General features: G+C 39.9%; 1 protein-coding gene across 1 annotated transcript; it reads left to right on the top strand.

Annotated features, from left to right (window-relative positions):
• Positions 1–522: 522 nt before the first annotated feature.
• IL6ST (interleukin 6 cytokine family signal transducer) lies at positions 523–25,936 on the top strand. Its single transcript, XM_054397497.1, has 15 exons — positions 523–589; positions 2,699–3,010; positions 4,664–4,796; positions 6,652–6,812; positions 7,151–7,302; positions 8,656–8,815; positions 14,522–14,604; positions 15,683–15,902; positions 17,422–17,598; positions 18,260–18,361; positions 18,877–19,023; positions 20,742–20,882; positions 22,494–22,590; positions 23,864–23,945; positions 25,145–25,936. The coding sequence occupies exons 1-15, from the start codon at positions 523–525 to the stop codon at positions 25,865–25,867; spliced, it is 2,757 nt and encodes a 918-aa protein (XP_054253472.1). The 3' UTR covers positions 25,868–25,936.
• The last annotated feature ends 1,751 nt before the right edge of the window (positions 25,937–27,687 follow it).

Below are 27,687 nucleotides of genomic sequence, written 5' to 3'. Positions count from 1 at the left end.
GTTTCCCATACTGTAGTTGGGTGGGCTTTCCACTTTCTGTTGCGGATGGTGAACATGGTTTTATTGTGAGTTGTTCTGAACCTTGTGCAAAGCATTTATATCAGTACTCTTGAAAACTAGGGAGTGTGGTAACCACAAGCAAATTCATAGGGTTCTATTTTAAAACTCAAGCCACAGCATTGTGCTTTCTATTCTAACTGAATCTCTTATAGAAGTACTGGTGAAATTGTTTTTGTATATGACACAAAAAATTTAAGCTGATGTACTTCTGAAATTTGTAAATAAGGATTCTTTAAAAGGGTATCAGTTGTTTTAATCAGACATTAGATTTTTTTTTTTTATAGCAGTGAGTGAAATGGAAGGAATATGCCTATTTTTTTCTCTACAGTGAGAAGAAACTCTTTCAGAAAACTAAACTTGCATACCTGAGAAATTCTTGTAGATAAAATACAAATCTTAATTTGACAGTGATATAAAGAGTAATAGTTTAAAAAAATTTATGTTACAGGAATTCTGTACAGCATGTTTTCTGGATGGAACTGGGTGGCCCATGGCTTCTGCCTTCTCTTGAATATTTTTTCTTTCAAAGGTAAGACTTCTGTGTCTCAAACCCAAGAGATTTGTAGAACTTGTTTAATCAGATGCTTGAAGGATATTCTTGCTTTTTGCATAGATGTTTTTGGGGTGTGGCCAGAAAGTCAGGTATATTAGGATAAAGAGACCTAATCTGTTCTCTTAATATTAAATGCATGTTAAACCAGTGCTCATTTCTGCTTCTGTTCATTGCTCAGCTACACAGACATAGTGAATCACAAAATGTTATGGGTTGGAATGGACCTTGAAAGATCATGTAGTCCAACCCCCGCCTTGCTAGAGCAGGATCACAAGAGTAAGTCATACAGGAACACATCCAGGCAGATTTTGAATGTCTCCAGAGAAGGAGACTCCACAGCCTCTCTGGCCAGCCTGTTCCAGTGCTCTGTGACACTCGCAGTGAAAAAATTTTTCATTATGTTTACGTGGAACCTGCTACGCTCTAGTTGGCACCCGTTGCCCCTTGTCCTGTCATTGGACATCACTGAGACAAGCCTGGCTCCATCATCCTGACACTCACCCTTCACATATTTATAAACATTGAGGTCACTCCTCAGTTTCCTCTTCTCCAGGCTAAAGACCCAGCTCCCTTAACCTTTCCTCATAAGAGAGATTTTCCACTCCCTTAATCATCTTTGTGGCTCTGCACTGGACTCTTTCAAGCAATTCCCTGTCTGTGAACCAAGGGACCCGTAACTGGACACAGTATTCCAGATGTGGCCTCATCAGGGCAGAGTAGAAGGACAGTAAAACTTTTCTGGACCTACTAGCCACACCCCCTCTAATACAACCCAGAGATGCCATTGGCCTTTTTGGCCATGAAGGCACGTTGCTGGCTCATGGTCATCCTGCTGTCCACCAAGACTTTTGGGTCCTTCTCCCCTTCACTGCTCACCAACAGATCAGCCCTCAACTGGCCCATGAGATTTGTCTTTCCCAGGTGCAAGACTCTATACTTGTTGTAGGTCATGAATTTTCTCTGCGCTCTGCTCTCCAGCCTGTCCAAGTCCTGCTGAATGGCAGCACCGCCCTCTGGTGTATTGGCCAATCCACCCAGTTTGGTGTCATCAGCAAACTTGCTGAGGGTGCTCTCTGTGCCCTCATCCAGGCAGATGAATGTATTGAATAGTACGGGCCCCAGTACCGACCCCTGAGGGACTCCAACCTATTGGACCTACTGACCCCAACCCTATTGACTCCAACATATTGACCACAACTCTCTGGCTTCCTTCAACTAGTTTGCAATCCACCTCACTATCACGCCATCCAGACCACACTTTTTTGGAGGAGGGTAGCTTTGGTTGAGCTGATCACTGTAAAAACTGGTTTAATTTCACATGTGTGAAATTACATCTGAACAAAAACATGTCTTGTTCAAACTAAACACTTAAAGCAATAAGCAGTAGGCTTTGTGATCAAGTTAGAGCTGTGGGCTGGTGATACTCTGTAGCAAGCGATTATCCTGAAGATGTTTAGTATGGCTATTGATTCAAGGCAGTATTTCAGTCATCTATTCAATCTCTAAAACTTGACATTTTTCTCTTTACATGCCTGATCAGCAGTAGTAACACTATGCTGAAGCTCTTATCTAAAAAGAGTGCTATCAAACATGCAGAGTCCACTGCAATTTCCAAATATGCTTATAGTATACACACTAAGGCTGTAGAAATGGACTTTTTTGTGTGCAATTCTTCTGAAACTAGTCCACAGCAACAAAGAAGCACACTTACCCTATTTTTTTTGTTAATTTTCTCAACAGAAAATACTTTTTAACTGCAAGAGCAACCTCAATCGTATTACCTTCCTCTTTCAGAACATCCTAGATGTTCAGTCCTAGACTGTCCTCTATCTAAAGGCCTCTCTTTGTTAATAAGAGCTTTTCTTGCTTGTTAAAATGTTTTTGCAAAGCCCAGGGAACACTATGCTGGTTTTGCCCTGTAAATCTGTTTGGTGGTGCAGTAATACATTCCAGTTTTGTAACTGTCAAGTAACTAGTGTTTCCTGCTTAGACATGTAATATCTTACATGATGCTTGTGTCAGCAGTATTGATTATGGAATGCTTTGTAGTTTTTGGTAAAGATACAAATTTTTTTTTCTTTTTAGTTTCAGGTGGACTTGTACAGTCATGTGGTCACATCATTCCAGAATCTCCTGTCTTGGCCCTTGGTTCGAATTTCACAGCATTATGCATTTTGAATGAGAGTTGTCTTGACTTTGGCAACATCTATGCTAGTCAGATTATCTGGAAAATTAAAAGTAGAGTGATACCTAAAGAACAATATCGTGAAATAAATAGAACAGTTTCCAGTGTCACATTTAATGATACTTCTTCACTAGCTACTCCTCTGACGTGCAACATTTTGGCAGATGGACAGATTGAGCAGAATATTTATGGAATTACAGTTACAGTAGGCTGTAAGTACTGGTTTTTTTTCCTCACCTTTTATTCCAATTTTAAAATTACTTCTGAGAAACACTGAAGAGAATACAAACAATAGAAAGTGTGTGCATTCTAAGACACTTCTTTCCATTCTTTCTCTTCCTTGATAATTGTGTGGAAACGTTGTGTTACATGTCATCAAAGCTGGTCAATATGCACAGAGTAAAATTTTCTTTAAGAAAAAGGAAAATACTTTGGAGTATTTGCGTGTTGAAGCAGGACAGAAGAATGTGGATTTAAATGAAATAGATATTAGCAAATAAAATAACTTTCATTACTTGTTGCTCTGTTTTCATGTTCATGGAAGTATAATAAGGTTGTATGTCGTGCTTTCATAGTAACACTGTGAAATTAATAGTTTCTTTACTTATGGACTGAGAAATAGAGTCCATCTGTATCACTAAAGCTAACCTGAACTGTCTTAACAATGGAACATACTCTTTGGATTGCTAGAAAGTACTTAACTAATTATAAACTTTCCTTCTCCAGCATATTAGAGTTTGCATAATTCTGAGCAAATGCTCTTTGGGACAAGACTGAGGTACTGAGAAAATAACCTGAATGACTTCATATACTATTCCTTAATTAGTTGCTGAGCTCCTTCATACAGGAGTATGAGTAGCTGATGCATTTTATTGCCACCTAGTGTTAGCAAGAGTTCTTGCAGGTGTTGAATGGGCTATGTGCATAAGGCTGGCTTAGTTTTCACAAATGAAGGTGGCTGTAACATGAGTTAGAAAATACTTTAACAGAGAAACAGTCTTCTCCATTTCAACTTCTGAGGAGTAAATTTCTTACCAGAAAAGATGGGACAGGCAAAATATATGGAAAGGTAAGGACAGATAGAATATCCTAAGCTGATAAACCAAGTGCAGATAACATGCTAGGGTTGTAATTAACACATGAATCTTGAGATGCATTTATATTTAAAGCGACTGTATTTTCATACTGTCAAATTAAAGAAAAAATCTGTAAACAAAATAATAACTACTTGGAAACAAACTTGTAAGGTTCATAAGGTAGTTCTGTTGAAAATAGCATTCTGCTTGAAAAGAAATAGTATTCTTTAAATGTATTGTATTCTTGCAAATACCAATATTCTGAAAGCTGGAAACAAACTCTTTATAGGCTACAGTTTGAATTTAAGGAAAATAAAGAACCCCTTCTTGTTGGAGTTCACAGCTCAAGTATCCTTCATCCACAGCTCAGGTGGGGGGAATATTACACTTGCCTTAGAGCTCAGGTTACTGGCAAAGTCAGCATATGCCAGTCCAGCCATAGTGCTCATTAGTGGGTTTTTTTCTGTATGAGTTCAAATGGATTTAGATTAGAGATGATTGATACCAGATTTTAATCAAGGAATGAGAAAGCTTCCTTTCTGTAGTGTCAGGTGCTTCTTCCCTGTGCAGCCTACTGTTTCTCAGAGCAAATGATTAGGCTTCTTGACTTACATGACTGGATGGTATCTAGGACTTTCCCCCCTACACCTTTAGAAATCTGACTATAAATACTTATTATCTTCACTGAAATTGCTGTGATGGAACTCTTATAACATGATTCTAACTGGACTGAGATGTGTGTGTGCGTGTATATATATTTTTTTTTAATTGCTAATTTCTTCTGTACAGTGCCCCCAGAGAAGCCCAAGAACTTAAGCTGCATTGTTTATCAGATGTCAAAACTCACATATCATATGACTTGTACCTGGGACCCTGGAAGGCATACATTTCTAGACACTCACTTCAAGTTGAAAAACAGATGGTAAGTAGCTGTCTGTAGAATATGTAAGTAGTTTGTAAGAGTTATTTGTAGGCTAAACTAGTGATATTTCAGAAGAGTTCTTAACCATTTCATTTCTCTGCTGTCTTGCCCTATTTTGAGGGGAAGAGATGAGTTCACATTTTAAGTAATTCTAAATCAAGACTTAAAATTTTGTTTCTGTTCTTGTTTTAGAGCAACAGCTATCTCAGATTTTTGCATTTTTCAAATACATGATTAGTGTGGCTTGAGTACAATATACCTAATCACTAGGTGGCTGGGCCTAAGTTACGTATTACACATTTTTCTGTGGTAGATGTTCCTGCTTGTTGCAGGAGTATCAGACGTAATGACATTCAAAGGTCTTTTCTAACTCAAAGCATTCTGTGATTCTAAGTAGAGAAACCAACATATAGTGACAGGATTTTGTTGGGGGATTGTACCTCTAAGAACTCAGAATGGTGTTTGTCCATGATTAATCGTAACGTGAAAGTTTTGGCAAAAGTATGTCTTCTCTGAAAGCAAATAAGTGTTTTTCAGACTCAAAACCATCTCCTGTGTTCAGTACACACAAGATGCAATTGGCTTTCTGGGCTGCACCAAGAGAAGTGTGGCCAGCAGATGGAGGGAGATGATTCTCCCTTCTACTCTGCTCTAGTGAGATCCCACCTGGAGCAGGTCCAGAGGAGGGCCAAAAGGATCATCAAGGGGCTGGAACACCTTCCCCATGAGGACAGGTTGAAACAGTTGGGGTTGCTCAGTCTGGAGAAGAGAAGGCTTCGGGGAGACTCTTACAGTTGCCTTTGAGTGCTTAGAGGGCCACGAGGAAGGATAGGGTGGGACTCCTTTTCAGGGAGTATAGTAATAGGATAGTGGTTTCAAACTGAAAGAGAGTAGACTTAGATACTGGAATGTTCTTTACTGTGAGGGCAAGAGACACTGGAACAGGTTGCCAAGAGAAGCTGCAGATGCTCACTCACTGGAAGTGTTCAAAGCCAGATGGGACGGGGCTTTGAGCATCCAGATCTGGTGCAAGGTGTCCCTGCTCATGGTAGAGGAGTTGGAACTAGGTTATCTTTCTTGCAATCCAAATCGTTTTATGATTTTGTGAAAGTGGAGTGGGCAGAATTGTTATGCTGCTCTAGAAACAGAAATGACTGCCTACAGGAATAACAATCTACACTATCCAGCTAAAGTGTTTTGGTAACAGGCATAGTAGAAAGTAGATAGAAAAGCCTAACAATTTGCAAATCTCCTGATACCCCTAGGCTATCTGCACTTAAGCTGTGAAAATCATTAAATCTTGCAGCTCCAATATTGTACCTTTGAAGGTAATGCAGGCAATTCTGACTACATCTTTTAATGCATGATTTTGATTCTGTTAATAGCTATAATACTTTTCATAGAATCATAGAATGGTTTGGGTTGAAAGGGAGTTCCAAAGGTCATCTAGCCCAACCCCCTCTGCAGTAAGCAGGGGTATCCTCAACTAGATCAGGTTGCCCAGAGCCCTGTTGAGCCTCACCTTGAATATCTCCAGGGATGGGGCCTCAGCCTCTCTGGGCAGAGGTGAAATTTTTAAGCAACTTCATAATTACAATACCACTTGTGTTTTTGAAGATACATGACTTGAAGTCGAGATTTTATGCTAGTTTCTAATCTAATGCAATTATTCATTTGTGGCTGAATAAACCATTCTAATCTCTTCACCTTTTCTTCCCACTCCTTTGCTTACAAATATTGTGGCAGAGGGGAAACATACAAGCTAAACTGGTCATTCTGATCAACTTTTTAAAAGTTAACTAAAGGAAACCAAACTTACTGCTTTATATCTTGTTTTTCTTTCTCTCATGTTTAGGCCACAAGAGACTTTTCCTGACTGTATACCAAAAGATGTAAACAATTCTTGTACAATTACTGATGTTCAGTTCTTTGTTAACCTGGAGGTCTGGGTAGAAGCAGCAAATGCTCTTGGGAAGGCTGAATCTGATCCTCTTGTTTTTGATCCCATTGAAATTGGTAACTATATGTCTTTTAATAAAGCTTTAGTAGTATGTAACTGCTGCTTCCGTGCGTATTGCTGGATTTGTATGGTAATGATTCTTTGCTATAAAAAAATAACTGCCAAAATACTGTTATTTGGATCGTGAACTGTGCTGGATGAAGGTAGGGAAAATGAGAGACTTAATCACAATTCAGATAGCAATGTCTCATTCAGTAGTCTGTCTTAGAACCAGCATGAAGTAGCATCCGTTTGATCTTGTAAGAAACTTCAGTAGTAGTGTAACAGCAGAATACCAACTGCTAGAAGCATGATGAAATACATCTGTAGAGTTGACTAACAACTTCTTTTCTAGTTAAACCTCTGTCTCCACACAACTTATCAGTCAACTCGGGAATACTACCTACTGTTCTGAAGCTTTCCTGGGAAAATCGGATTTCAGCAGCTGTGATGAAGTTGAAATTCAATATTCGCTATAGGATCGTTGGTGACACAAACTGGATTCAGGTAATACCACTAACATCCCTTGTTATTCCTCTGCCACAACCCAGCTGTTTGTCTAACTGCAGAAGTTCTCTCACTGCTGTAGTTCAGAGGATTCACTTTACTGTCCTTAGGCTTTAGGTAGCGTCCCTAGGTAATTTATCTGGCCTGTTCATGAAGGCTGTGATCTAGGTTTTTTGGCATGGTCTAGAGTACAGTGAAGTTTTTGTGGACTTCTCTGGTATCCTCTGCATCACATCATAGTACATTTAAATTTTTTCTGTACTTGCAATGTATGGAACATTCATGAGTTTTCATCTTCCCATGAATGTGCAGAGCTACTGATCTAAATGCCATCTAAAGCTTGGGCAAACACTGCATTGCTAGGATGCTTTCTTGAATTTGTGTTTGGATCACAACAGCCCCGCAGGCAAAGAAGGGCAGTAAAGCTGGTGAAGGGTCTAAAGCACAAGTCCTCTAAGGAGCATCTGATGGAACTGTGGTTGCTTAATCTGGAGAAAAGAAGAATGAGGCTCCCCTCAGACCTTCTTTCTCTCTAGAGCTACACGAAAAGAGATTGTAGTAAGGTGGGTGTTGGTCTGTTCTGCCTAGTAACAAGTCATAGGACAAGGGGAAATGACCTCAAGTTGCACCAAGAGGGTTTTAGACTGTGTGTTAGGGAAAGTTTCTTTGCTGAAAGGGTTGTCAAGTACTGGAATAAGCTGCTCAGAGAAATGGTGGAATAGCCATCCCTGGAGATATATATATCATCTACATCATGCATCTGTTTGTGGAACATGCGCTAAGAGTATTTTTCTTACATTCATTTGCTAATCCAAGATAAAGGAAAAAGCTTTTTGAAAAACTCAGATGTTAGCAAAAGTGTAAGTTACCCTGAATCAAAATATTTCCAATGTCAGTTAAGAAACACTGCTCTATGACAGTAGAAGCAATGACCCTGGAATTTCTAGCTTTGTTTGATTCTTGTAGCACAGGTGTTTTGCAGTCAGTAATCAAGCAGATAACCTAGAAAAGTTCTGAAATGTGAGGCTGGATATTGCAGATCAGTACATAGAGGAGTTACATAGGAAGGAAAGAGGCAAACATAAATTAGATTAAAAAAAGAATGAAGAATATGAGAGAGAGTCCTGAGAATTGCTTATGTATTCTAGTGTATGTATTGTATTATACCCAGTAAATGCAACTCTTACTGATCCCTTACCAAACTATGGTTGAAAATTGAAGCTTTTGGAAATACAGGAGGAGAAAAATCAGTGTTGTTTGTAGTCAGTATGTATGCAGTGAGAGCTGTAATGGCACAGAACTCAGCTTTACAATTTTTGATCAGTACTTCTAAAATCTTTTTTCCATTTATAGGTTCCTCCTGAAGATACAGCCTCACCAAGAACTTCATTCAGTGTTCAAGGGCTCAGACCCTACATGGAGTATGTATTTTCAATTCGTTGCATGAAGGAAGATGGAGTGGGCTACTGGAGTGACTGGAGTGAAGAGAAAACTGGGGTCACCACTGAAGATAGTAAGTAATAAATGAAAGTAGATTGCTGGCTTTCAAAATGTGTCAGTGTTCAGCAGTTTGGTGAAACCATATATCCTCACTGCAGCTGTTTGGTTATACATGCAACAAGGCTCTCCTGAGTTACTTTCAGTGCTGGTGGTCTCAACTCAGGCATTCCAAAGGGGCATGATAATAGCTTCCCATAAAGCTGGTCTAGAGGTGCTCCTTGAAAACAACTCCAAGGGAAGGTATGAAGGAAAAGCTTTCCTCCCAGAAGTTATGTTCTCAAAGCCTTTTAGAAAAGATGTCAGCTTTGTGCTTGTTCTGTTCTGAAGGTTATTCTCTGTAACAGAAGCTATTCTGTCCATGTAAAAGTTGAGGGATTTTCCCTAAACAGACTGCTTCTGTTTATGAACAACTTGGTGTTTAGGAGGCCATTGGATAAAGTCATAGGTGAACAAGTATCAAGTAAGCTTGAACCAGAAGGTTTTATTCATAGGCTACATAGACTTCTTCACAAACTTAATAAATCAGTGATGTTAATTAATGTGCATATGGGAAGTATGCACATGTAGCCTCTTACTCAACAAAGCATCTAGAAAAAAATACTCTGGTTTACAGTGCATTTTTCCCAAGGTGTTCTGCGTCTATAATACTTCCTTGGTTTGTCAGTTACAGCTGCCTCTACACTGGCTTGTACCCACTTGTTTGCAATATCCTGTGCACAGTAATCAAGAGACTGCTGCTCATCACTAGTATAGTTGCCTGTGAGGGGTTTAAGAAAGATAACACCTCTGCTGACATTAAGCAAGATGGAGTCTATATGAAAAATTACTTTATTTTGGCTGTATTTAATCACTTTGGCCACAACAACCCCAAGCAGCACTACAGGCTGGGGACAGAGTGGCTGGAGAGCAGCCAGACAGAGAGGGACCTGGGGGTGCTGCTTGATAGTAGGCTGAATATGAGCCAGCAGTGTGGCCAGGAGAGCCAATGGCATCCTGGCCTGTATCAGGAGTAGTGTAGCCAGCAGCACAAGGGAGGTTATCCTTCTGCTGTACTCAGCACTGCTCAGGCCACACCTTGAGTACTGTGTCCAGTTCTGGGCCCCTCAATTCAAGAGAGATGTTGAGGTACTGGAACATGTCCCAGAGAAGGGCAGCGAAGTCTGTGAGGGGCCTGGAACACAAACCCTATGAGGAGAGGCTGAGGGAGCTGGGACTGTTTAGCCTGGAGAAGAGGAGGCTCAGGGGTGACCTCATTGCTGTCTACAACTACCTGAGGGGAGGTTGTAGGCAGGTGGGGGTTGGTCTCTTCTCCCAGGCAACCAGCACCAGAACAAGAGGACACAGTCTCGAGTTGTGCCAGGGGAGGTATAGGCTGGATGTTAGGAGGAAGTTCTTCACAGAGAGAGTGATTGCCCATTGGAATGGGCTGCCCAGGGAGGCGGTGGAGTCTCTGACCCTGGAGATGTTTAAGAGAGGACTGGATGAGGCGGTTGGTGCCATGGTCTAGTTGACTGGATAGGGCTGGGTGATAGGTTGGACTAGATGACCTTGGAGGTCTCTTCCAAGCTGGTTAATTCTATGATATGCCCTCAGGACAGTGGCACTGAGACTGTTACTGCACTCAGTGTCTTCTAAGATGTGCCTACTACTTTCCACAGCATGTTCTTTAACTTCACTGATTGCTTCCAGTTGGTCATGAACACATGCATTGCTTGGAATGTACTGTGGCATTAAAGTAATTACAACTTAGTCCATCATGTATTTAATGTGATTCACAGCTCATGGGTGGTTATAGTATTTCCCTAATAGAGAAGCTCATGTGCAAGTTGAAAGTTATAAGAGCCTTTATCTTCTGCCACTGAGTTCTGCCCAAAAAAAAAAAAGTTAGTTGAGTGTTTAGTGGCTTTTGTTAATGATTTTCTTTGCAGCAGTTGTTGCAGCAGGTGTGAACTCCTACAAAATAAACCTGAGCACAGTAACTGAGCGGTAATTATAGAAACACTGGCATTAAACATCTGTTACACTGCTAAAATCTTGCTCTGAAACAGTGAATTCTTATTTTCTCCTGTTAACAGAAGATATATAATGTATATACAAAGGCAACATAGATGTATACATTTGGCTCTTTAATTGGCTCTACAAATAAAAGCCCTAGGCTTGGATGTGTAACTTAAACCTTTCTGTGGTCAGTTTTCCTTTTGTTATTCATCTAACTTAGACTGAATTGGAATAAGTTTAACAGCATTTTGACAATTGTTGCAGCTGTCCTTCCTACCATCTACCTTGCTTCATAATCATAATTTTTTTGCTATTGTAGCAGTAAGTTGACAATAAAATGATATCCTGTTCTGAGTGCTTACAAGGCAACTTCCGAGCTGTGGTCAGCCCTTACAAATACTTAGGTACACTTTAAAAATTACAGAACAGTGGGATAATTTAAGTTGTAAGGTTATTCATGAGTTCCCTGATTCGCTTTTCTGCCAGGTATAGGGCTCAGACAAGAGACTTTGGGCTGCAATTTTGGCAAAACCTAAGTTTTATTCATCAGTTTTTAATGTACAGTTTCCTGTTGCAAAAATAAAATTGAAGAAGCAGACACTGGATATTTATGTTACTTACACCGTCGTTATTGCCCCCAAACAAGTTACAAGACTGACTTTCAGATGTGCTTAGCCTAAGACTTAGACCTGTATCCCAGAAGACTCCACTTCTGCTTACTTCTGCATGCAGACTTGGTGTTTGTCTCAGCAGGAAGCTACCAAGTTGCAGGTGTATTTATCGCTACTGTATTCAGGGAGATATACTTCTAAATTTCCATATGTTTTTATCCAAGTATGAAGTACTTTTAACTGCCAGCTGAAGTTTCAATGGAATCCTTAAATGCAAATGTACAAATATAATATCATGGAATCACAGAATTGCTTTGGCTGGAAAAGATAAGTCTGACCATTATCTTACTTTGCCAAGTCTGGTACTAAACCATGTCCCTCAGCATGGGGGACAGCATGTGTCTTCTGAACACCTCCAGGGACGGTGATCTAACCACCTCTCTGGAGAGCCTATTCCAGTGTTTGACCCTTTAAGTGAAGAATTTTCTTCCAACATCCATTCTCAACCTTCCCTGGTGCAACTTGAGGCCATTGCCTCTCATTCTATCACTTTTTACTAGGGAGAAGGGACACCAACACTCACCTCACTACACCTTCCTTTCAGGTAGCTGTAAAGAGCAATATTTGGGCTGTTGTGACCCAAATGCTGGACCCAGCACTTGTCCTTGTTGGATCTCATATGGTTGGTCTTGGCCCATCAGTCTAGCCTGTCCGGGTCCCTCCATAGAGCCTTCCTTCCCCCCAGTCAGATCAGCACTTCCCCCTAACTCGGTACTGTCTGCAAATGTAGAGAGAGTGCTCTCAATACCCTCATCCTGATCATTGATAAAGATATTCCAGAGAACTGGTCCCAGTACTGAGCCCTGAGGAGCACCACTTGTGACTGGCCGCCATATGGATTTAACTGCATCACCACCACTCTTTGGGCCTGGCCATCCAGAGAGATTTTTACCCAGCAAAGCATCTACCCATTCAGACCATGAGCAGCCACTTCTTCCAGGTGGATGTTGTGGGAAACAGTGTCAAATGCTTTACTAAAGTCAAAGTAGACAACATCCACAGCCTTTCTCTCATCCTTTAAGTGGGTTATATTTGTCATAGAAGATCAGGTTGGTCACGCAGGACCTGCCCTTCAAGAACCCATGCTGAGTGGGCCTGATCAGATGGTTGCTTGGCACATGAACTTGCCTGGCACTGAGATCAGGCTTTCAGTTCTCTCTGTCAAGCTGTAGTCATACGTCACATGTGCTAACCTCCAGTCAACTGGGACCTCCCCAGTTAGCCAAGACTGCTGTCAAATGATGGAAGGTGGCTTGGTGACCACTTCTACCAGCTCCCTCAATATCCTTGGTTGTATGCAAGCTGACTCCATAGACTTCTGTATGTGCAAGTGGTTCAGTGGGTCACTGACCAATCACGTAATAACCACTGCTTGACTTAGGGATGGGGAGCAGAATGAAGCCCCCATATCTTCCAGCTCAAGGGGCTGGGTATCCAGCAAACAACAGCTCCTGCTTCTTAAGACTGAGGCAAAGGAGGTATTGAGGACCTCAGACTTTTCCTCATCGTTCATCACTACATCTCCCCTTGCATCCAGCAAAGGACAGAGATTCTCCTTAGTCCGCCTTCTGTTAGTATATTTGTAGAAAGGTTTCTTGTTGCCTTTTACAGCTGAAGACAGATTAATTTCTAGCTGGGCTTTGGCCCTTCCAATTTTCTCTCTGCATAGCCTCACAACAACTTGTAGTCCTCCTGAGGGGTCTGACCCTTCTTCCAAAGACCATAAACTTCACTTTTTCCCAAAGTTGCAACCAGATCTCTCCATTCAGCAAGGCTGGCCTTCTTCCCCACCAACTCATCTTTCACACCATGGGGATGGCCTGTTCCTGCACCTTTAAGAGTTGCTTCTTGAACAGTGTCCATACTTCCTGGACTCCTTAGCCCTTCAGGACTGCCTTCTAGGGGACTGTCAACAAGTCTCTGTAACTGGCTGAAGCTGGCTTTGTAGAAGTCCAAGGTGATATTTCTGCACTCTTACCATTTCATGGTCACAGCCCAAGAAGGCTGTTACGTCATAGAGTCATAGAATGGTCTAGGTTGGAAGAGACCTCCAAAGGTCGTCTAGTCCAACCGCCTCAACTAGACAGCAGCATAACATAACATAGCATAACATCCTCAACTAGATCAGGTTGCCAAGAACCCTGTTGAGCCTCATCTTGAATATCTCCAGGGTTGGGGCCTGAACCACTTCCCCAGGCAACTTGTTCCAGTGTTCCACTACCCTCATGGTAAAGACCCCATTCCTAACATCCAATCTAAATCTGCTCTCCTGTAGTTTGAAGCCATTTTCCCTCATCCTATCACTACAAGCCTTTGCAAATGTTCTCTCCTCACCCACAAGTCTTTCTCTGCTCATAGCAGTGGATTGATTCTTGAAACTTTGAGATCAAATTTGCAGTGGAAATATGACTTGAACTTCTTACAGTGGTGTTGTGTTATGGTTTTAGTGTGAGAGCAAAAATACTCCTCCACTTCCTCCTTTTTCCCCCTCCCACCTCTTCAGATCACTACATGATGCCAGAAGGTATTGTCATATTGTACAAAAGTACTTCAGTTCTGGTACCCCTTTTAGCATAAAGGATATAGGAAACTTGGGAATTGTGGCAGAAGAAATTTGTCGTCTTGTTAACTTTTCTGTGCTTTCATTTCATAGGTGACTTGATACAGAAGGCGTAGAGAGAGTTTTGCAGCTACCAGCAAGGTTTTCAGTACACACATGTTCAGGGCAGTGCCTCTGCACAGGGGCAGTGTGGTATAGGTTTGGGTTCTTCCTCACTCTGTACTGTAATCTGTATGCCATTTTTGAGCATGATGACTCTCAGTTATTTTGATATTATTCACTTAGAGCAGAAATTATGATCTGCTCATCCCTTGTGGAAGTCTTTCCATATAGGTATTCCACTTCACAAACCAAGGATTCTTTAAGAAACTAAGGAAACGCTTTCTGTATGTGCTTTTTATTACCAAATTAAAAAAGGCATCTAAGGAGAGTCAAAGGATTCATTCAAACAGAATATGCTTCTACTGTTAAATGTTATTTCTTTCATCAGAACCATCTAAAGGACCATCCGTATGGAGGATCATTGATGCATGTCACTCATCAGCTTCCTGGACTGTGCGTCTGATGTGGAAGGTAAGCAGTGCAATAGACAGCAGGAATTGAGCTTTCTTTTAAAAACATGAGGTTTTAAGTGACGGAATTTACCTCAACAAACTTCAATAGGTAGCTGGAATACTGCCGGTTTTATTGATAGTGACTTTAGTATTCTTATTATACTGATTAATTATGAAAAATTAAAGCTACAAAGGTAAAGTCTGTCCATTAACTGGATACACGTCTGTGATCCAGTCTAAGCAGAATCTACTTTCAGATCCTGAGCGCTGTCCCTAAGCAGTTTGTGGAATTGGAAACTTCAACGTGAACAAAGCAGACCATTGTGTTACACCTCCTGCTGTGTTCTAAAACTTTTGAAGCTGGACTGGGATGCTCTAGCTGCAAAATCCAATAAGCCTAGAGGCATTCCAGAGGCCAGACTTACTAAATACAGCACTTGCTTTTTGTATACAGTAGGCTGATGTATCTAGTGGCTGGTTTGTTCAGAGGTGAGAAAGTGACTGCAATTATGGTCAGTCCCCATCTCATGCTTTCTTTTGGTCTGCAAATTTTGTTGCATTTATCAGCTGTCTTTTTATTATTACTTTTTTGTTACTGCTACGTGGCTTGTGTGAAGTTACGTGTTTATTGATACACCATCATTTTCCATTGTAACTCATATGTCATGTACCACTTCTGACATTGTTTAACTTAAAATTGGAAAACTGGTGCTACTGTAATGCTTCAGTGATATTCTCCTCAGTTATCTGAAAATCAATACTGGGACACAGAAACAAGTATTTTTTTCCGATGTGTAATAAAACTACTCGGGCTGGTTTGTGTTTGGGTTCAACACAGCTTAAGACATAAAGTTCATTTTATGTTGATGTGTTGTAAAGTCGCATAAAATGCAGGTTATATGAATGTATTCTGCAACCTTTACAGAGTACCTTTTATAAACTATTAAAGAGAATTATGAGCCAAGAAAAAAGCAGATTTAAACCAGAAGCAGTTCTGGAAGTTACTACTCAGATTTTTTTAATTGTGCACCAAAGACAATAAAAGTTAGGAAATGTCTGTTCAGTATGAGTGTAATTAGAAGATGTGTTTCTAACAGGCATTGGAACCATATGAAGCCAATGGAGTAATCTTGCAGTATGAGGTGACTGTCAGAGCTAAATCACCTCTCTCCGGTCCACCAGAGAAATACAATGTTAATACTACCAACCTTACATTAAAGCTGCCAAATGGAACTTATGAAGTAACTGTGACTGCTCGTAATAGAGCTGGGGCATCCCCTCCATCATTTTTACTTATCCCTGCAATTAATTCAAAAGGTTAGTGTCCTAGTAATGTCTTTTTCAAATGCATTTTTATGACTTTTGCTACAATAAATCTTAAGTGTTATAAAATGATAGCTTGGATATGGAATAAAACTAATACTGAAGGTATCTACAGTCTTATGCTTTGCAATTAGGATACTGTTTTTATACTAAAACATGCAGACCTATGGACTCACAAGTTCATTTGAAGCTATGTGTGCTGTTTTGCTTATAGCTACTGTGCACTATATTCCCTATTGTTTCTTTTCTTAGCATAGCAGGTATTTGTATATCCTTTAAAAAAAAAATTAAAGGGTTGGAGAAGCAGATATCCTTTACTCTATGTGTATAGCTGTATATCCTTCTGCTTTCTGATCTACCCATTACCCATTTCTTCTATTGTCTCAGTCTCTCTCTCCCCATTTTCAGTATTTTGCTTTGTTGCTTTGTCTTCTGCTTCTCCTGTTTTCCTCCTGTTTTGTTCCTTTTTACTATGTTTCTTTTGTGCAGTAGTAGTAACTACAGGCTAGTTTCTCCTTAATTCCATCCTCCTCGTAGACAGTCTGAACATTACCAGGACAGGAAGCAAAAAACATATGCAGTTAGATACTGCTTTTAGTGTAAACACCAAGGGAGTCACTCATGTTCTAGAACTGTGAGATAAACTGATTAAGGATATGTTTCAAACACAGCAGCATTGCAGCCAGACATACTTGGTAAGTTATATGGATGGTGGCTTAGAATGGGAATTTAGAAGCGTTTGATTTCTCTCTGAAATAACCTTCTGTGTTGTTTTTTGTTGTTGCTTGTTTGTTTTTTAAGTATCTCTTTACTGGGCAACAAGGCAACGTAGTGTGTTTGAAAACAGAGATGCTGAGTCTTATTTTTGGTTTCTAAATAGCATAATACTGGCCTGTATCAGGAAACAGTGTGAGAAGAAGGACCAGAGAAGTCATTGTCCCCCTGTACTCAGCACTTGTGAGGCCCCACCTTGAGTACTGTGTTCAGTTTTGGGGCCCTTACTACAAGAAAGACATTGAGGGTACTGGAGCATGTCCAGAGAAGGGCTGATTAAGGATCTAGAGCACAAAATCTTCTGAGGAGCAGCTGAGGGAACTGGGGCTGTTTAGTCTAGAGAAGAGGAGGCTAAGGGGAGATGGTGTTGAACTCTACAACAGAAAGGAGGTTCCAGGGAGAGGTGAGTGTTGGTCTCTTCTCCTTGGTAACAAGAGATAGGACAAGGGGAGATGGCCTCAAGTTGCACCAGGGGAGTTTTAGCTTGGATATTAGGAAAATTATTATCACTGAAAGGGTTATCAAAGACTGAAACAGCCTCTTAAGAGCAGTGATCAAGTCCATGGAGATGTTTAAAAGATGCATAGAAGTAGTGCTGAGGGAAATGGTTTAGCAGCAGACATGGTAGAGTTAGGTAATGCTTGGGCTCGATGATCATAAAGGTATTTTACAAAAGAAATGGTCCTATAATTCTATGAAATGTCAGTATTTATCAATTTTCTGTTTTCTTTCATGACAGCTTCTGTGAAGAATCTTAAAACACTACCTAAAGATGGCAAGTTGTGGGTAGGGTGGACTGCTCCAAACAATTACGTTCTTAAATACGTGATTGAATGGTGTCTAGTATCCAACAACTCAGACTGCATCATAGAATGGCAAAATGAACCAGGAAACGTTCAAGGAACATACTTAAAAGGTATTTAGCTCATAAATCTGCAAATACTTTCTAGAAAACTTTAAAAACATGGTAAATATTCTCAGTGAGGAACATTCTCATACTGACTAGAATTTTATTGTAGGATAGGAATCTGGGATAATGCTGAGGGCTTTGCTTACTTTATCATTTTTGTCAAATACAAAATTGTATGAAATCTTGGATTTTTAATTTTAGATTATATAACATCAAGAGTTTTATCTGCACTTTGGTTTTAGTTTCTCCCAGGAAACCACTAAAATAGTGAAAAGGCTGTATTCCTTCAAAATGAAATACTGTGATTTCTCTTTCAGTTTAAACAATTAAATTCTATCAGCTTTATAGCTCTTTGCATATTATGTTCAGTAGCTCACATCAATTATTTTGGAGTTCAGTTATGCAAGCAGATAAAGGCTTTTTATGTAAAATTAATTAGAAAAAAAACTAGACTTCTATGAAGTATTTGAATGTGAACCATTATATTCTTCCTTTAAGATAGTGTTTTGGAGCAGTTACCAATGAACTCTAGAAAAAGTTAGATATATCTGCATTAGATAAAAATGCATCTAATAAAGCAGCCAAAACCCAAGAACCTTGTGTCTGAAGTAGATGAGAAGGATGGAGAGGAATGTGAAGCAACACAATTTTTTATTCCTTTTATTAGGTGATATAAAGCCATTCAAGTGTTACTTGATAACTGTGTACCCTCTATATGCTGATGGTCAGGGAAGTGGACAGTCTGTGAAGGCTTATCTTCAGCAGGATCGTAAGTACAAAATACTCATCCTGGATCACAGAGGTTGACTTTCTTGACTAAAAATAATGAGATCTTTGTTTTAATGTGGACTATGTAATGACAAATGGTCCTATACTTGAGGGTCATCTGGCATAATTGATCTTGTCCTTTCTGTTAATATCCTTTCTGCTTATTTACCGTATTTAGGGGTTAAACAGATGTCTGTGGCTGACTGTTTAGTCTTTTTCAACTTCTATCAGATAATGTGGCATGAATTTGCTATTTTATTGCTATAATAATAATTCAGTGCTGATTTATTTTAAATTTCAAGTATAAAGCCAAGACTAATTAACTTTAGTTGAAGATTTTATGTGATCTGCTGAATACTGTTTTTCATGTCTTTTCTTCCATGTTGAAAATAATAATGCTTTGCGGGTTAATTTGTCAGTTACTTCGTTGGAGTTTTTATGCAGTAGCTATTTGGAGCTCATCTTTTGTGAATATGAGAGTGCCCAACAGAAACTAATCTTCATCTCCCATTACAGGTCCTTCAAAAGGACCAACTGTTCAGACAAAGAAAGTCGGAAAAGCTGAAGCTGTTCTGACATGGAATCATCTCACAGTGGATGAACAAAATGGATTTATCAGAAGTTACACCATATTTTATAAAACTATTGATGGAAATGAAACAGGTAACAGAAAGCAGAAAAGTTGTGGCATTGAAATATTCCACCTCTCTCCTGTCACATCCCAGTTTCCCAAGCCAACCCTGGGCAGCGGGTAACGTCGTGCTAAGACTCAGAAATTCCCTCAGAGTAAACTAAGGTGAACTCTAACCAAACAGCTGATGTTTATTTGATCCAGTAAAGGTTCTTGGTCATTTGCACCTTAAGGACACTTGGTTGCACCAGAGGAGAGGGAAAAAGAAAAGGGAGAGGAAAAAGTAGAGAATGAGAGAAAGAAAGATATCACCACCTTTGGTTCCAGCTCATGGCATAGTCTGAATTTTTCAGTGGTGGGTGTACATCCAGCAAGGGTTTCTGTGGTAGATGCAATACATGGACCCTGGGGGTTGAGATCCTTTTATACCTTTTTTTGGTGGTTTCTTTTGTGGGGTTGTTTTGTTTTGTTTTGTTTTGCTGGGTTTTTTGTTGGTTGTGGTTTTGTTTGTTGTTCGGGTTAGGGGTTTTTTGCGGGGGTGGGCATGGGGACATGGGCACACACATGGATGGATTCCAGATCACAGAGGTGTGCACGAGGCTTATGCAGCGCTTATCCAATGTATGTCAGGGACCTTTTGTGCTGCTGTTGCAGTAAGCTTACAAAAAGGAGAGGAGGAAAATTCACCTGTGAAGAACTTAGCTTTTTCCATTGTTAAACCGACTGCCAGAGAGCTATTAAGAGCCGGCAAAAACCATTGCCCTGTCTATTCAGAAAAGGTATGCCACACATTGTTTGAGACAATAGAAGGTAGGGGGAGTCCTCAAAGGCAGTCTCTCACCTTCGAAATACATTTTCCCCGGGGAGGAAAAGATACTGAATTGAATGTGGCTGACAGCCTGTTTTGATGACATAATGCTAGGTGTGTGAGGCACAGCTCTCCTCCATACCGAACAGAAGAGTCCTTAATAATGAATTCAGACCATTCCGTCTTTGTATAACAGGGTACTGAGTTTAGTTTCTGAAAGCTGGTGTGTGGGTATTGTGTGTCCCTCTTTTTGTCTAAATGCAGGAGAGATAGTAGTATAGCAAGATGAAGCAAGACTATTTGAGATGTAGGGGAGTGGACTGCATGCAGCTATGATAAAGCCTTAAAAAAAAAATGGGGGGGGAGGAAACGGACAAGAGTTATAGTCGTCCTGGAGCTCTAGATCAGTATATTAGTGATAGAAAACTTCTTGTTTGAAGTGCATTTTACTTCTCTTTATATGACCTACAGGCAGAAGACACAGAGCTAGCGCTGTGAAAAGGTTTTTCTTTTTTTTAGATTTCTTAAATCGGAAGGGTCAAACACATATGCCTTCTCTGCTTGTTACCTCTAGTTGACCATGTTATTTTCTAGATAGTGTCTAGCTATTTCTACTTAGCCACATATTCTGCGTATTAGAGACTCTTGAGCCTCAACTTTACTGCTTGTTTAATTTGTACCTACATTCTAGGGGGTAAAAGAAAACAACGGTACGTTAACAGAAAGTGCTAGCAAGAGACTAAACTCATCGAGAAATTAAATTGAAACAGTTAGCAGAAACAAATTGTTCTCATAATTTCTTCTGCAAGTTTGTAGTCTTTGACTTTCCAGATAGTCATGCATTCTACTAAAACTATCTGATACGATGTCCTAATGCTACTGTGTTTGTGGAGATCTATAAATTGTACATAAAACTAATATGATTTTTTTCCTTCTCATTAGCTGTGACAGTGGATCCTTCCAAGACAGAGTATACCCTTTCTCCTCTAACAAGTGACACGCTGTATACTGTGCGGATGATGGCATACACAGATGAAGGAGGCAGGAGTGGTCCTGATTTTACATTTACTACACAAAAATTTGGTAAGGGTCACAGTTAGTAGTAGTAAATAATGTTGCAACACGGTAGAACAAGGTTCTGTGCAAGATCTAATAGGAAGGGAAGGTGATTTTATTTCAAACAAAAAAAGTTTCAGTAGCAGTCATACAAGATGCCTGGAAATCTTTAAAGGCTATCAGGTACGGAAAGAGATAGTTCAGTCAGATTTCCTTCTGGTTGTACATAGGATGAGCTATCCTCTTTAGGTCTCCTGGATTGCTGTTTTATGCTGGCACACATACTGTGTTCTGTGTATTCTTTTGCCTCAACTTCATGTGAGTCATTAGGATTTACTCAGTGTCCTCATCCTCTCTTCTGGTGTCTGACAGCTCCTATCCTAGAGTCCAGAGTCTTTTGTTTGATTCTGAAGGTAAGTTGGCCTTTATTATGTGTGCTAGGACCTGGATCTTGTATGTGCCAGTCTGTACATGCAATTCTTAACTCCCTCAGGTTCCACATTCTCATTATTATCACACTTAAAAATTTGCTGTGGATAGTACAGAGACTCATTTTGAAGGTATTATATGTTCACCTTTAGAGAGTGCTTCATAATTGTAATGATAAAGACTTTAACTGAACATACAGAAAACATTTCTTTAGATTTAGCAAGTTTTGATTTTTTTTTATTTTTTTTTTTTTTTTTATTTTCCCCCTGTATATAATGTTGCTCTTCCCCAATGTATTTGCTTTGTCTCTAGTGGGGTTTTGGTAGTGAGGGTCTACAGGGATAGCTCCTGTTAGAAGTTGTTACCTTTCCTGGCTCCAGTATGGACCTAGCTCTGGCCAAGGCCAAGCCAGTCAGTGCTGGTAGTAGTATCTGTGATAACATGTTTAAGAAGTGAAAAAAGAAACTACTGGAAAAAACTGCAGTGGAGGAAAGGACTGGGATTCTATCCTACCCTTGATTGATAGTAAATTAAATAGTTTTCTTTAAAGTCAAGTCTGGTTTGCCCTTGACCATAGCGAGCTGAGTGAGCTCCGTGTCCTTGTGACAACCCTCATGCTTTTTGCTCCTTTTTCTCCTCCCTATCCTACCAAAGAGGAGAAGTGAGCAAGAGGCCCCATGGTAGATGGCTGGGCTTAATCCATGACCTAAGCATTCCATAAGTTTAGTTAACTACTGTGTATACCGTTGGAATGATTTCATAACAGTAATGATATTCTGTACACAAAAATATCCTCTGCTTGTGTACAGAATAGACCGATGGATAACTAGTGAGTTTGCTTGTGCTATGTTTGACCATGAGGTGGTTACAGCAGCCAATAGCCAGTAGGCCATGGAGACACCTGGACCACAGGTGAATTCACATAAATTTTACTGCCGGATCTTCCCAAACTGTAAAATTACTTGCTCTGTCAACATTACAGCTTATAGAGCAACCTGTGGGTTTTTTGACACTGATAGGTCATTAGACTTTTGGGACAGAGCTTTTCACTTTTTCTCCAACAAGAGTCCTTCCATATGCTATAAAGACTGTTCTGAAGGTGAAATTTAAGACTCAGTGCTGCAGGTTTATTCAGTTTCAGTCTCCCTGTCTTTGTGGGAATGGATGTTGCTGCTGTGGGTTATAACTGCTTCTCTTGGTTTTCTTCAGGGAAGGGTGAAATTGAAGCCATAGTTGTACCTGTCTGTCTAGCATTCCTGTTGATTGTGCTCCTTGGAGTTTTGTTCTGCTTCAACAAACGTGACTTGTGAGTATAAATGAATTACTTTTCTTATGCGTCTGATATTTCTTGGTGTTAACAGAGAGATGGTGGTAATTCAGTAAATACTCTGCAGTTATATCAGAAAAAATAAAAACCACCATTCCTGCAGGGATTAGTGATAAACAGTTTAGTAGGGCCTCTTCTAATAGAGAGTTCTTACTGTTAACAATTAGCACACTAACTAGATGTTCCATGACTTGGTCCTGCAAGGAAATTCCTGCTTTTCTTGCTAGAGTTGATCAGGATTAGATTTATTAGGTTTTGATCAGTATATACTAGTTATGTTGATAGAGTGGAATGATGGTCCCTAGTTTGTGAGGCACAGAAGATCTGTTTGCTGGTAGTGTTTAATCTATTTAATGACAGTTAAAAAATTGAAGCTTTTCAGACAAAAAAAAAGGCCAATGTTTGACTTAGCTGCCTTGCATTACCTCAAACCTCTGTGCTTGTTTGCTATCAGCTGGGAGACATGCTGCCTCTTCCAGCTCCCTCTTCTCCAGAGCTCTCGTCTGTGGCTTTAGATGACAGCTTTTTACTGGCAGTGTTTTTCCTGGCAATGAGCAGCACCTTTCTCATTATGAGAAAGTCAGCTATCTTTCTAGTTAATGACAGGAATCTGTTCCTTTTTCCTTCCGACCTCCCTGCTGGCCTCCTACAAGAATTTCTTAATAGATGACATTTGAAAAACCAATCTTGCAATTTCCCTGCGGAGGATCTGCTGTTCATAAATAAGCAGGATGGAGGCCATCAGTTTTAAAGTTAGTTTGCTTGCAGGTGATTCTTCTATAGAAACTTCTATTGTTAAGTAAGTTAGCTGTAACTTCAGAGTTACAAAAGACCAATTTTTCTCTTGAAATGTTTTCACGTTAGCTGTGATTTTGACAATTGTGATATTCATTGTTATCTAAAAGAAACAACAGTGTATTTTTCTGCTGGTGTGCATCATAGACATCACCTGAAGGATTGCTCTGTTAATTCTAGAGTGCTAAAACTTTGAAGACCTCATTAATAACCATTAGAATTTGTTGGCTTGCATTATGTTGTTTGGCTACATATATGAAGGAGTAACAAGTGGAGTGTTGTGTCTTGCTAAGTAGTACAGCTTCTAACAAAAGTGTAAAGCGCAGGAAGCATCCTATTTGGAAATAAATCTGCAGAATTAGTATGTTAAATGGTGGCCTGGATGATGCAGTATTTGCTGTCAATGTAGGAATTTGTAGAGTACATCCTGTATTTTTACTGTTTTTAATCTTTACAGAATTAAAAAGCACATCTGGCCTATTGTCCCTGATCCATCCAAGAGTAACATTGCTCAGTGGTCCCCTCAAGTTCCATCTAAGGTAATAATAATTTTTCTGCATTCTGTATTATCCTAGTCCACAAGATTTCAAACAAACTAACTAGTGGGAGTATTTTGTCTTCTTGCAGACACAGACTTCAAAGGAAAAAAAACCTTGGATGTTAAGTTTCATGATATTGTAATATGATACGGTTAGAAGACTTTATTGCATCAGTAGTGTCATCATTACAAATACCTGGCCCTAAGTTTGCAATGTAGAGCAGAATTTAACAGTGTATTATATTCAGTTTACTAGTTGGAAGGGTCAAGTCTTAATTATTTTACTCATTCATGGGTAATCAGGATTAAGCAAATAGAATTCATGATTCCCATCCTTAAAACCCTAACAAGACTTGTTTGCACAGTTAAGTCATAATCAAGAGAGAAAGTTCCTAACTGTTTCTAGTGGGTGAGGATATGGCAGCAAAATGTATGGCCCATGTGGGGTGAACGACACAGCAAATTCTATTCAGTCCAATGTGGCTAACTTCTGAAAGTGCTGTGACGTTGAGTACACTACTGGAAGTAGTGTGGCCAGTAGGTTGAGAGAGGTGATTCTCCTCCTCTATACCACTCTCCCGAGACCCCACCTGGAGTACTGCAGCCAGCTCTGGAACTCCTATTATAAGAAAGATATGGACATGCTGGAATGTGCCCAGAGAAGGGCCACCAGGATGATCAGAGGGCTGGAGCACCTCTCCTATGGAGACAGACTGAGAGAGTTAGGGCTATTCAGTCTGGAGAAGAGAAGGCTCCAAGGAGATCTTACTGTGGCCTTCCAGTATCTGAAGGGAGCCTACAAGAAAACTGGTGAGGGACTTTTTAGGGTGTCAGTTAATGATAGGACTAGGGGGAATGGATCCAAGTTAGAGGAGGGGAGATTTAGATTAAACATCAATTCTTCCCCCTGAGGGTGGTGAGACACTGGAACAGCTTGCCCAGGGAGGTGGTGGAAGCCCCATCCCTGGAGGTTTGTAAGGCTGGGCTGGATGTGGCTCTGGGGAATGTGATCTGGTGGAAGCTGTCACTGCCCAAGGTTGGAACTAGATGATTCTTGAGGAGATATTGCCAGACTTAGTAAGGAGAAAACTTACATGGAGAAACTTGAAGTGATTACAGAATAAAAAAAATCAGATAGTTAATGGAGTTTATTAGTAACGTATCCTTCCTATTAGGCAACATCCTATGCTTTCTTTTCAGCATAACTTTAGTTCCAAAGATCAGATGTACCCAGAAGGCAGCTTTACAGATGTGAGCGTTGTAGAAATAGAAGCCGATGACAAGAAGTCTTTTTCAGAACAAGATCTAAAGCCCTTTGACTTGCTTAAAAAGGAAAAAAGTACTTCGGAAGGGCACAGCAGTGGTATTGGTGGATCCTCATGCATGTCTTCTCCCAGGCAAAGCGTCTCTGACAGCGATGAAGGTGAAACCACACAAAACACTTCGAGCACTGTGCAGTATTCAACAATAGTACTTAATGGCTACAGAGACCAAACGCCTGTACAAGTCTTTTCAAGGTCTGAGTCGACTCAACCACTGCTAGATTCAGAAGAGAGGTCAGAGGATCATGCTGGAGGAGGTGACAGTGCAACACTGAAGCAACACTATTTTAAACAAAATGGTGGTCAAGATGAAACCAACGCAGAGAGGCCATTCCTTGAAAGAACAAAGCAAATTACTTCACCTAATGAGGGGGATCTTGTTGGATTTGCACAACTGCAGATCTCAGGTCAGAGTTCACAGCTGTTGTGCCTTGGGCTGGAAAAAAATGAGGAATCTGCTCTGTCAGATGTGTTACAGACAAGTATTGATGGACAGACACTGAGACCTGAAACAGTGGAAGAAAATCCACCATCAGTTGATGATACGCCAAAAAGTTACCTCCCACAGACTGTGAGACAAGGGGGCTATATGCCTCAGTGAGAGAAGAGACTGGCTCCATTTAGGCCTTCATTAGTGCCTGTTCACACTTTCTCCTGTGTTTCTGATAAATTAAGCTAGGTATTTTTATCTGAATGCAGATAGAAATATTGACATTAATTGAAGAATAATTTGACAAAGTACAATAAGGACTGTGTTTTTGTGGAAAATTTGCAGTCCAGACCTATTGAAGACTTACTTTTATGCACTACATAAAATCTTAGTCTGGATAGCTGAACAAGCCTTTATGCTACCTTGGGATTTTGTCTTCTTGTACCAGATTTACACGTGATTGTAAACAGCAAGTTTCAATTAATCACATCAGCCCGTAGACCTAGAAGAAATACATCGATTTGTGACAGCCTAAAATGCCAGCTTTAGTTGCTTGGAGCATCTTTGTGCAAAAGTAAGACCGAATCTTAGTATTCTAGTGTGGAAGAATACTCGGGTCATACACGTTTCAGAAGCTCATGGACTTTTTGAATTTTGACTTGGCCCAGTGTTTCAATTTCCAGCCTACCAGATATGCAAATCACACTCATTCCCATTTAAAAATTATAAAAATTAACTAGAAGTTGCTGTGGTGTGCAAATAAGAAGACACCACAATTGCTTGACTGAATGCTGCTATAGTAATCAATATTCTGCCTACGTTTAGATGTGCATACACATGAACTATATAAAAATTTGGCCTAGAGATGTGCCTTGCAACTTGACACACAGCAATTCAGTCTCACATTCAAAAGTTTAAAAACTCCGGGTGGAAACAAAGATTAAGAGTTATTTAAAAGTTTTGAACCCAGAACACTGTCAGATGATACCATACCTCTCTGGTCAGTCATATAAACTGCCTTTGTTTAATAAGTGCACCTTTGCTGTATGCAGCTAGAGAGGCAAGTCATGAGCTGTACGTTTTTACTGTTTTTCTAACTGCTCAGGAGAAAGGGAATGTGTCTTTCTTCCTGATGGACTATGATTAAGTGTGCTGTAACCTCACTGCTAATGTCACAGGACCTCCTTGAAACTGAAAGCAGCAAAAACCAAAGCTTTGAAGTCATTGAAGCTCCCAGAAGAAAACACCAGAACCTATACCCTGAATTAGAATATTGCTGGTGGTATGTATCTATTAGCAATCGTGAACTATAAGTAACACTTAGGTGGTTGTTAAAAATCCTTTTTTTTTCCTTGTATCTTGCTTTTCCCTTGTTCATATGGCTTTCATTTTAGTGAAGAAAATGCATTTTTTGCAGACTGTCATTTCTAACAGGGTTTAAAGAATAAATTAATTGACATTAAAATAAACCCCTTCTCCAATGATAACTACAAATTTTACAGCACTCTGTATATTTTTATGTTTTTTTCATAACATTAACCTTTTTTCTTAACCTTAGTCTAGTCAACTTTCTAATTTGACACTAGTAAAACCTTAATTTAGAACACTAAATGCTGTGTTGTGAGAATGGAAGAAGGGGTTTATTTCTCCCTCAGTAAATGAACTATGTATTTAAAACCACCTAAAACCTTTTGTGCTGTGACTTGGCATGCTGGTCTTCTTGAAAGCACTTGCCAAAGGCCCGGGAAAGGCAGGTGTCAGTATAGTTTTGACTTCCCTTGTCCTTGTCTGCCTGTTTGCATGGAAGGACAGGTATACATATATAAATGTTCAGATATGTCTGCTTTTGTTAAAAATAAATGGAATGCTGGAGTAAATTCATAAGTTACTTCTTGAAGCCTGGACTATTTAAAACTGATAAAGAATGCAGAAAACAAATCAGTATTCTACAGTTCCCTTCTCCCAACAGTATTTTTTGTTTCTGGGCACTT

Source organism: Indicator indicator, chromosome Z, assembly GCF_027791375.1.
Source record: "Indicator indicator isolate 239-I01 chromosome Z, UM_Iind_1.1, whole genome shotgun sequence".
NCBI lineage: Eukaryota > Metazoa > Chordata > Aves > Piciformes > Indicatoridae > Indicator > Indicator indicator.
This window is presented reverse-complemented; position numbering and strand designations above follow the sequence as displayed.

What these genes read in the sequence shown, in the direction of transcription:
- IL6ST (XM_054397497.1), top strand. Translation starts at nt 523, where the DNA reads ATGTTTTCTGGATGGAACTGGGTGGCCCATGGCTTCTGCCTTCTCTTG. An exon ending in TTTTGATCCCATTGAAATTG is followed by an intron (nt 6,813 to 7,150) that starts GTAACTATATGT and finishes CTTCTTTTCTAG; the next exon opens with TTAAACCTCTGTCTCCACAC. An exon ending in TATTGATGGAAATGAAACAG is followed by an intron (nt 19,024 to 20,741) that starts GTAACAGAAAGC and finishes CCTTCTCATTAG; the next exon opens with CTGTGACAGTGGATCCTTCC.